This window comes from Nestor notabilis, unplaced genomic scaffold (genome assembly GCF_000696875.1).
Source record: "Nestor notabilis isolate BGI_N333 unplaced genomic scaffold, ASM69687v1 scaffold9131, whole genome shotgun sequence".
NCBI lineage: Eukaryota > Metazoa > Chordata > Aves > Psittaciformes > Psittacidae > Nestor > Nestor notabilis.
The window spans coordinates 1-11,326 of NW_009914200.1; the positions used below are offsets into that span (position 1 = coordinate 1).

General features: G+C 41.2%; 1 protein-coding gene across 1 annotated transcript; it reads left to right on the forward strand.

The window, feature by feature from the left end:
- Positions 1–590: 590 nt before the first annotated feature.
- ERI1 (exoribonuclease 1) lies at positions 591–10,914 on the forward strand (the record flags this gene model as incomplete). Its single annotated transcript, XM_010023535.1, has 6 exons — positions 591–766; positions 3,237–3,447; positions 4,711–4,794; positions 5,487–5,596; positions 8,426–8,540; positions 10,487–10,914. Coding segments are annotated over 6 exons (939 nt in total), but the record flags the coding sequence as incomplete, so codon positions are not given.
- Between the last annotated feature and the right edge of the window lie 412 nt (positions 10,915–11,326).

Here is an 11,326-nt window from a genome sequence, read left to right on the forward strand (position 1 = left end):
GGCCGCGCTGTGTCCTAGCCCCGCAAAGGGCGCGAATAACCGTTTGGAGTCGAAGTGCCTTTAGTTTCTCATCTTAATTTGTTTATATTGCACATCCTGGGTATCTGCCCGTGTGTCCCAATCGGTGTAGAATCAGTAGATTGGAGAGGGCGGACGGGACCTTGAGCAGCCTGCTCTAGTGCGAGGTGTCCCTGCCCATGGCAGGGAGTTGGAACTGGATGATCTTAAGGTCCTTTCCAACCCAAACTGTTAATTAAGGAATCTCTTGATGCTGGATAAGGTTTTGCCGGCTCGTACCAGGGAACTAACTTCTTCCGTTGAAACTGGGATGCCTATTCAGGGTCTGTCTCTCAGAGCTGCTGACCAGCATGACTTCAGGCATGTGCATTGGTATCCCCTTATTCTGTCTGTCGATACTTAGGCTTCAGTACTGATTTCCTTACCTGTCGATAAGCTAGTTCACCCAGTTTGATCATGAGTGAAGCAGCGTGATGCTTTACTGCGTTTTGGTGCCAAAATGATGCATAAATCCTAATCCTCTAGCCTCTTGGTTTCACCTTATCTGACCTCCATGTTTCTCTTTCTTCTAGGGTAGGCAGCATTGTAGGATCAGTGACCAAGAAACTAATGGGAAAATGCCAGCTGCCAGTCCAAATGACTTCAGTGATCCAGTTTACAAAGAAATTGCCATGACCAATGGTTATATCAACAGAATGACCAGAGATGAGCTCAGAAGTAAACTTGCAGAGTTCAAGCTTGAAACCAGGTTAGGCTGATTTGTAAACCTTTTGGTTTATCTTTGAGAGCAGCAAAGCCACAGGGGATGATTATTATAAAGTTTAAAAATACACCACAAAGCAAAAAGCAGACACTTCACCAAACACCAGCTGGTTTGTGTGCAGTCTTGATGCAGCCTTTGTTGTTGGATTGTTGCGTGTGATGCTACTTCGTGTGTTACCAGGAATGCGTGCTGTCTCAACTGCTAACACAAAGAAGTGGAACAATATGTAACTGTAGGGTACTTCTGAACACGTATTTGGTCAAGAAGAACAGCAAGAGTTCTTAGGTGGTGGTGCAGACTTTCAGGGTATAGAAACTCACTTCAGAACACACATGGTTTTATTTACCGTATGCACTACAGATCTGATACTGGCTGGAACTGCTGTGGTGATAGGGCTTGGGATTTAATCGATGCAGAGGACTGGTACCTTTAGATGGAGGGTTTGCTAATCTGAATAGATGAGATAGCGTAACGAGAATAGGTGAATGTATTATTAACTGGATGTGTGCTCACTGAGGAGGAGGAAAGGGCTGGGAATATAGAGTGGTTCCTGCTTTGTCAGAAATGAGCTGCAAGACCCTTTGATATTGCTGTGGCCAGGCAAATTTGGGATGTTGAAAAGGTCATCTGGGTAAAACCAAAGTGTATTGTGTCTATTGGCAGCAGGGATGAGGGAGTGGGGGGGGGGGGGGGGGAAAGGGGGGAAGTCCAGTTCCTCTGTATGACAGTAAAATATTAAGGGGGGGGGGGGGAGTAGCAAAGTGAGAAACTACTGCTCTGGAGGAAGAGGGAATATGAAAGGTGAGAGTATGAAAGGAGAAGTCTAGCTTTCTAGAGAAGATGACTGTAGGGGAGAGGATGTTGTGGGGGAGAAGGAAGCAACAGAGGTTCCTTTGAACAGAGTGACAGAAAAGAAAGACTTGTGTGGGTGGGAAGTGCAGTCTGTCTGCAGATGTTCTGATGCAGAGGTTTCTTTAATTCTTCCTTTGGTTAAATGGATTAGCTCCTCAGGAGGAAGAAAATTACCAGTTTTTGATACTTATTTTTTTTTGTGTTAACCAGGTTATATTTGTACAGCTGTTGAGCAGTTATTCTGATATAAAACCAGAAAGCAGAACTCAAATAGTTAAGGATGTGTTTGTGGTTCACTCCTCACTTATTAATTTTCTATTTGTTTTTATTCAGTTGTAAATGCAGCAAGCTTTAAAATTTTCTTTCAACTTTTTTTTCAGCTAAGCCAGACTTACCTCGTCAATATATTCAATGCAGTTGGTGGGAATATGTCTTACATATCAGTGTTATTCTTAGGCTAAAGTCAAAAACACAGCACTGCACCAGCTACTAAGAAAGAGAAAAATAACTGCACAGCTGAACCCAGGACACATGTAAACAAATAGTGCATCACCTCAAAGGTAGTGAGCTGAGCAGATTGCCACAAAACAATCCTTTTCCTTGGGGTTATTTTGATAGCAGATCATCTCCTCTGTCAACTTCCTTTATAGGTTTGATGAAGAAAAAGGTAATTTTCCCTTCCATCGCCTTCCATATTGGCTAAACTGTTAATGAACTGATTTGAACTAAACTAGATTAATAAACCAGAGTGAAAAAAACTTACCTGTGTTTGCAGAAGCAGCTGATATTCTCAAATGCAGGTTTAGTAGTCTGATTCCATTTTTTACCTTGTGGATCACTGGACTGCTTTTCTGATAATAGCACTTGCTACAAGGAGCTATTACGACTTCTGTGATTTCATTTGCAATGTGTAACTTTAAAAATAACTTCCTTGGAAGAGTAAATTATCCTTGTTTATTCAGCTCTGGTTTGGTACATGGTAGTTCTGGCACCTGCACTTGCATATTATAATGTTTATGTTAAAAAGATGCAGTAAGTAACTTTAATCACTTGCTACTGTGAATTCGTGTGTTGGCCACATACCTCCTGAAAAGCAGGATCTCGACCAGGAAGTTTTTCTGACAGCTGAAATCTCAAGTACTCTGTTTGGATGGAGTTACTCAAGCTCAATTTTAAATTTAAATTGAGACAAATTTAAAATGTGGGTGTTTTAGCTGGATTCTGCATTGTCTGTGCCACTGATGCAGAAATACCTCGGGCATCACCCGCTTCTGGCAGAGGGCACAGGGAAATACGGGTGAAGCAGTTCTGTGCTTCCCAGGTCCAGAGGTCATCTAGGGGCAATCTAAAATGTCTTGGGCTTTGCAAAGGCTTCAGCTGCTGTGTTATTTGGGGATGGGTGGGTGGTATTGCAGCCTCTGCACTACCCCATGTAATAGAGCATTAAGTGTATGGTAAAATTGAACTCTGACTTTGTAAGTGTTCGTGTTCAAAATGAGGTTCATAAATTATAAACTTTCAAATGTTAAACAGAGCTTCAGTTCTACAACGATGAAATAATTAAATGTGAGTGTGATCTTTGTCACTTTCCTCATCTCTTTAGAGGAGTGAAAGATGTGCTGAAAAAGAGACTGAAAAACTATTACAAGAAACAGAAGCTAATGCAGAAGGAAACCATTAATAGAGACAACTGCTATGACTACATCTGTGTTGTTGACTTTGAAGCAACATGTGAAGAAGGAAACCCACGTGAATTCGTACATGAAATAATTGAGTTTCCTGTTGTCTTACTAAACACGCATACCCTGAAAATAGTAAGTGATCTGATTATTGATTTTTTTTTTTCTTCCATAAAGACCTGTCCTCTGTGCCTCCTTCCGTACACACAAAACTTTCTGTTCTTAAAGCATCTGGAATAGATCATGCTCCTGTTGTTGACTCCTCCTATTGATATGAGGGACTTTCAGTCTCCCAGTCGTCCTTCCCCCCCTGCCCATTTCTCTGCTTTCAGATCCAGAAAGCTATTTCCAGGACTCGAGGGATTCACCATAAACAAGAATTGGCAAGTTCAGTGGTCCTGTGTGAGGCAATCTAGAAGAGACTAATGCAGAGGCCTAGAAAGGGTGGTTGAGTTAACATTCCTTCTTTGCGGGCTAGACTACAACCACAGTGTACCTGCCAGATTGACAGCTGTGTAACCTGATTTTAAACATACTTAGTAGGCATTTGGCAGCCTTGAGTGCTCTGTTCCAGTACAGCTTTCTTTTAGGAAAAACGACTTGCTGTCTAACTGAAACTGTGACTCAGTGAAATGGAGAAAGTGCACCCACCTCTGCCTAATGGTTCATTTATCAAGAACTTCTAAGAGGAGGAGGATTTCCAGTAATCACTGTGGTGCTACGTTAGAGTGTAGATGCATGTATAGCTAACTGCAGAAAGAGCAGTGTGCATGTTACCAAGATTGCTTTATTACCTTTAGAGTAGTAGGAAACAGCATGGTTGTTTTCCCCTCTGTTCAAAAGGGTTTGTGTAGCAGCAGGGATCTGGGGCTTTCTTCTTCCTATGAAACTTGCATGTAGTCTTCACTCTTGCACTGCTTAGTCTCCCAGAATGAGGTCATTGTGTTCATTTCTGGCTGGCTGGCATCCAGAGGTATGTGACTTCTGCCTCTGAGATGTGCGGGCAGTTGCCAGTGAGCCTTTAGAGACACAACCTAAAAAGTATCAGGCTTTCATCATCCCTCACACTTCTCTTTTCCTTACTCATGCTCTCCTTTTCCAGAGTCTTCCCCTTTATTGCAGTCTGTCCTTCTCCCCTCTTACCCACATTCCTGTTTTTTGGTGTCTCCTGGCTGAGAGGAAGGACATGTTCCAGTTGGAGAGCCATCTACCTGTCCCATTGGGAATCTCACGATCGTCAGTCAGGAGGCTTATATTGGCTTGGGAGGTGCACACACCTTTTTGCTTCCAGCAGGGCCCAAGTAGTTGCTATTGCCTTTTGGCTACAGGCGAGCCCAAGAGGTTGCCTTGCAGGCTATGTAGTGTGCTGTTGCTGAGTGGGTGATTCTCTTATTACAGGAGGACACATTTCAGCAATACGTGAAGCCAGAGATTAATCCCAAGCTTTCAAACTTCTGCATCAGCCTGACAGGAATCACCCAGGTACTTTGCACTTTTGTTTCTTCAGGGGAAAAAAAAAAAAGGAAACAAAAGAGATGTGGTGTTGGTGTTTTCAGACTGGTAACCTTTCTTGGTAATTTTTCTGTAAGGCTTATTCTCTTAATTCTTGTTTTCCCCTCTTTCTCTATATTATCACAGAATTTATTTCCTAAGTTGGTTGTTTAGATGTTTTTAAAGGACTGTAGGGCAAAGCATTTACTTTGTAATCCATGTGCAGAACATTAATCTTTAGCAGAGGAAGCCACCTTTTGAACTGCATCGGTTCCTCTTCTAAGATTTTTATTCTAAAGGGTTTAGAGTCTTGCAATGGCTTGTGATCAAGTGACCTGAGCAGGAAGGAGTCTGGGAAACAAGCTCAAAGGCTTTAATCCAAGTTCAACACCTGACTAACCTTGTTACCTTTATAGATGCTATTTGGAGGTTGGCTCTTTTAGTGGTGCTTTTGTGGTGCTTGTTTTTAAGTTTAGAAAAATGTGTCCAATTGTCTGCTTATCTCAGTGTGTAATCTGTTTCTAAAGACTTCTGCGAAGCCAATTTAGTGAATAAGTGATTCAGTGAGTGCCTATATACCCATATAATTCTTACACTTCATGCTGGTTTGGTTTGGGTTTTTTTATTTTAAAATGTTCCTTACTGATGGGTTGGGTTGGTTTTTTTTTTTTTTGTTCTCTTAGGACATTGTCGATAAAGCTGAGACATTTACTCAAGTTCTGCAGAATGTCATAGAGTGGATGAGACAGCGAGAACTGGGAACAAAGTATAGCTATTCGATGTTGACAGACGGGTATGTCCTTATGCAACCTTCTTCACAATCTAGAACTGCAAAACAGTGCTTAATCTTTGTGAGAACATTGTTAAAGGTGGATCGTGACACTGCCATTTTGCCATTTTATTACAGTTTTAGCTTTTGGGAAAATAAGAGGAACTAAACAGTTTGAGATGAAGCTTAAATCCATTAGATGGCACTGTTTCTTTCCCAACTCTCTCTATGGAACTAAATGATACTGAACAGACTTTTTATCCTTTTTTGCTGTTGTGATTCTCTGTTTACATCTGGCTTTCATATAGCATATAATTCCTGAAAATAACATTGTGCAGTTTCAGTTCTAAGCACCTCCCATGCTCTCCTGAATCTGAGGTTTCAGAGATGTGTGGTGGTTGTGTTACATCCTCTGTGTGTCAGTGTTACTGTTAATACATCCTCCATATCCCACCAGAAAGCAATAATGGATTATGCTGTTTATAGAACAAGGAGAAATGGCTAGCACAGAAACCTCTCTGTGTGGCTCTTGGTGAGTCCCACCTCTGACAAGCTTTGCATGTGAAGCATTAACTAGTCCTTGAACCGCCACCTCACCTTGCTCTCCCGCAAGGTCTGTGTGCAAAATCAAGTTCCCTAATGACTGCAGAGGGAACAGATCTAGAGATCTAGATATATCTGTGGTGCAATATTGTTCTTGTGACCTTAGCTCTGTTACATGTTGAAAGGAACTGTTGAGCCTTATGTAGTACTGGCCAGGGAATTTTTCTGTATGTGGTGCTTGCTTTTTAGCTGTGAAACATTACTATTCTGTTAATGTGTCTGCTTTCCCCCTTCTCTTGGAATGCGGTATTTAAGTAGAACAGGGAGTTTTTAACATTAGCCGTGGTTGTGGTTTAACCCCAGCTGGCAACCAAGTACCACGCAGCCACTTGCTCACTCCTTACCCCAAGTGGGATGGGAAGGAGAATTGGGGAAAAAAAGTAAAACCTGTGGGTTGAGATAAGAACAGTTTAATAATTACAATAAATATAATATAGTAGTACTACTAGTAATAATTATGATGCTGAAAAGGGAAATAACAAGGAGAGAGATATAAAACTAAAAGGTGGAGGGGGGAACTCAAACAAACAAACAAAAGCCCCTCAACCCGACAAACAGCAGTGATGCACAGTACAATTGCTCACCACCGGCTGACCAATACCCAGCCCATCTCTAAGCAGCAATTGATCCTTCCTGGCCAACTCCCCCCAGTTTCTATGCTAGGCATGACATGCTTTGGTCAGTTTGGTTCAGGGGTCCTGTCTCCGCTGCCTCCTGGCTTCTTGTGCCCCTTCTCATGGGCAGAGCATGAGAGACTGAAAAGTCCTTGATCAGGGTAAGTGCTACCGAGCAAAAACTAAAACACTGGTGTGTTATCAGGATTATTCCCAGACTAAATCCAAAACACAGCACTGCACCAGCCACTAGGAAATAAAATAACTCTATCCCAGCTGAAACCAGGACAGCTGTGTTGAGGAACATGATGCATTTTCATGTTGCTGTGCCTGTTTGTCTTCTGCTGTGCTGGATTAAAAAGTCAGTCCTCTGCTGCTCTGCTGCAATGACAATATTGGTAGAGAGGGAGATAGAGCCCAAAACAAAACTGGAGTTCATGAAAAATGAGCTTGGGGGATCTTAGTATGACTTCTTAATGCTTCTGTCAAGTAAAACACAGATCAGCAGTGGTTTGAAAAATAAGGTATCATAGGAGATGAATGGATACATAACAGAAGCTTTTTTAACTAACCCATCTTAGCGACTGAGAAATTTTTTTTTTTTGACAATGAGACTTCTTTCTCAAAACACCCAAAGATTTGGACAATAACCATGAATGACAGGTCTTTTCAGCTGAAGAACCTGTATCATTGAAGTGTGATTGTGTCCAGTGTGAACAGTGAAGGCACATAGAAGCTGTCACACAAGATTGGAGGTGTACAGTTTAGACCTTAAAAATAAGGAATTAAAATAATGTCATTCCAACTTTAACTAATGTAAGGAACTGTGGTAAATACTGCTATTTGACTAATCTTTTACCTATGATTAGGTTTCTATTTTTGGAAGCAACAGTAATTTACAAAAAAAGGAAAATGCTAAAGCAAAACTGGTGTGAGACTGGGTATATTACTGGGCCTAGAATGTGTCTGGAATTTCCCTCCAGAGGAATCCCCTCAGTGACATTCTTCAAGGAATATAGGTGCAGTGAAACCTCTGTCATATCAGTGAGATTGCATAGATAGCTGCAAGGAGGGGGGGAGGGGAAGGGCTTTATTTTAGCTTGAAGCCTAGAAACTTACTGGGGTGGCTCCCTTCAGAAATTCAGGCTAGAAGTGCATAGGATTATAGTTTCATCTTCTTTCCATAAAGGTCTGGTTTCTCCTACAACTAAATGCAGTCTTGTTTCTATGTGAAGTAGAAAGATGCATGCATACCCAAGTAATCAGGAAAATCAGGAAAATTTAAAGTGTCACTTGGATCCCCAAGGGCTGCATAAGCATCTAGTTTATTGGCAATTTTTGAAGTAGATGTTACAGGTGGAGAAGTTGGCATGCTGATTTTTGTTTTAACCATGCTGGACATGAAACCGTACTAGTGAAAACCTTGCTCATGTCATTGTTTGTTCTTGCCATGATTAACATATTCATAGTAAAAAATTCTTTACCATGACTGTAGGAAAGGAGCTTTTCCTAAACTGTTTTCCTTCTACTAGTCACCAAGGTAAAGACAGCTTTTTGTGCTACAGCTGTGCAGTATGTAGAAAGCAGGGCATATGAATTATGTCTTACTAACGTTTTTCTCTTTTGACTTTTTAAGGTCTTGGGATATGAGTAAATTTCTGAACACCCAGTGCCGTATTAGCCGTATCAAATACCCTTCTTTTGCCAAAAAGTGGATCAATATTCGCAAATCATATGGGAACTTCTATAAGGTTTGTACAAATTGTTGTTTCTCTTGCAGGAAGATTTGGTTTAAAAGTCTAGAATGTCCTGTTGTGCTTGTCATCTTTACTTGTGTAGTATAAAATTACAGTACTTAAGCAAGTTGCCTGGGGCCTGATTTTCAAATCTGCTTCATGCCCAAATCTCACTTTCATAATTGAAGATCTTATAATTTACTGCATGTTGATTGTAATCTTGTTTTCAAGAATCAGGTGCTCCACGAAGGATTGTCTAACAGTGTCATACCAGTGCTCTTAGATCAAGTTTGTCTTGAAGTAGTTTACCTGAAAAGACTCTGTATTGATTTTTTTCAATTATTTTTTTCCTGTTTTCATGTAATATACTATAAAACTGATTTGCACCACTACCCTCAGATATCTCTGCTTTTGACAGTGTAATGGGAGACATGGGAGAGAAAGATTAGAGGATACTTAGTGTGGAATCAAATTGTCAAGAGAAAAGTAGCAGCAAGTTCAGTGCTGGACCTTTTTACTGCTTTCCTTCACTGTCAGGTTACCATAAAAGGGGTTATTGGGGATTCTAGCAAATTCCTAGTCAGTCTACACTAAACCATTTGTTTGAACATGATTTCAGCCTAGCTTATGATCTTCTCTTGAAGGGCTTTTCCATACTTAATGTAACCTTTAGAAAAAAAGAGGTTAGCATCTAACAGGAGAAAAGCTTTACTTTGTGCTGGGCAAATATTACAGGGTTAGTCCATGTCTCCTTCTGCTATTGTGCCTTCCCCGCATAAGCATTTCTGTTGGAAACATGCTGGAACACAGAACAGTCTTGTTAGCCCTATCAGCTTTAACCTAGACAGACCTTTCTCCTTTCTGTGTTGAGCAGTAAGTGCTCAATGAAGAGCAATGAAAGACTGTAACTGAGAAGGAATCAGTTTCTTTTTATTTTCTCTAGGTTTTTTTTTACATGCAAACTATTTAAGCATTTATAGTTGTTCAGTGCTTCCGTTTTGCTATTCTGTGCTGCTGTTGAATCTGTTATTAAGTAATAGTAATAGATAAAACTAATGACAAGGAATGTATTGTAACTTTCCTGTGGAACATCCCACAACATGCAGTATGTCTCCCCTGCCCAGTTTGTGGGTGTTGTTTTTGGAGTTGCATATTGCCAGGTTTTGGCAACTGTGTAGTCACCATTCCGCCTAGCTATTACATCCAGTAGTATGGTGCAACATCCTGGAACTTGTCATGTCCCACGTTCCCCCACCCCAACCACCATGAGAGCAAACTCAAGTTTTCCTTTAAAGTTATGTTTTCCTGTGACCCTTCCAAAGAACAAAAATATATTTACTAGTTAATCAGAAGAACACTTGGGACTTTTGCTGGTGTAGCATTTTGCACTGGTCAGTCAGTTAAGCTTCCTTGTCTGTTTATGCTGTTGATCATCTATGTAAGCATGGTTTACACAAATGGGTAAGCTCTAAGTGTTCTTGGTCAGTTCCTTTGGTGTTTGGAAGCATCCAGAAGCTTGACATCAGTGAAAATTAGGAGCCTGGTGCTTCTTCAATTGCTTAGTATTTAAAAGGAAAACCAAAATCTGACAGCGCCTGCAATGCCACTTTGGGTGGTAATCCCTTTTATATAAGGATGATTAAAGCTAGCTAGACCGTGGCTTCCAACTGTTGCCAGTGCTGGGACATCTTGAGCTGGTGCTGGTAATGGTGAGAGGCTCTTGACATCATTCTGAGTCTAGACAAGCCCCTGTTGACTATGTCTCCTCTGTAAAAATGAGAGTGTCTGTCTCACCAAGGTGCTTTGAAGTTAAATTGTTAGTGATCTGTCAAAAGGCAACATGAAAGTAGTATGTGACTTAAGTAAACTTAAAATCTGCATATGTTTCTGCTGCCTTGTGTTGCATGTAAAAGACTTGGTACAGAACCTAATTCTCAAATGTGGTTAACTTTCTCCATCAGGTTCCTAGGAACCAGACCAAGCTGACAATGATGCTTGAAAATCTGGGTATGAATTATGATGGTAGACCTCACAGTGGACTTGATGACTCTAAAAATATTGCAAGGATAGCTATAAGGATGCTACAGGATGGCTGTGAACTGCGGGTAAATGAGAGGATGCATGCTGGACAGCTTATGACAGTCTCCTCCTTGGCCCCCTTAGAGGGAGCCCCTGCTCCACAGATGCCCCGCTACAGAAACTAGCAGTTCAGGGGTTCTGCCTTCAGAACTGCTCCCAGATACTCATGAAGGACTGTTACAAATTTTATTGAACAGACACCTCTGCCAGCCTGTCTGCAGTGCAGAATCCAAGAAGCACCTTAACTGGTCATCTCTGTTGAAATAAAGAGTGTGGAAGCTCTTTGCTCTTTGCAGCCTGTGTTACAGCATTGTTTTCTTTTCCTATACTGATGATTTTTTGTTGTTGCTTGCAACCTACCCAGCAGTAAGGTTGATATGTGGGATCTAGGCAAAGCGTTAAGCTTTTAAGAGCATGCAGTTTAAACACATGCAAACATCGATTTGGCCTGTGCCCAGCTGTTCCACCCCAGCCTGTGGGTAGTATGTATTCACTATGCCTTACTCTTAATGATATCTAGCATCTGATTATTCATTGCACACAAATAAGACATGGCTGGAAGAACTGAAATAGTGAGTGGTTGGGCTGGCCGTTCCTGATATAGCAGTCTTCTAAGGGCTCCTGCTGGTAACTTTTTGGGTATTTTTACAAAGTCTAGAAGAAATGGGAGAATGTCCATCAGTTCTAAAGCAGTAGAGAAGTATTGTGTTGTCTGGGTGTTG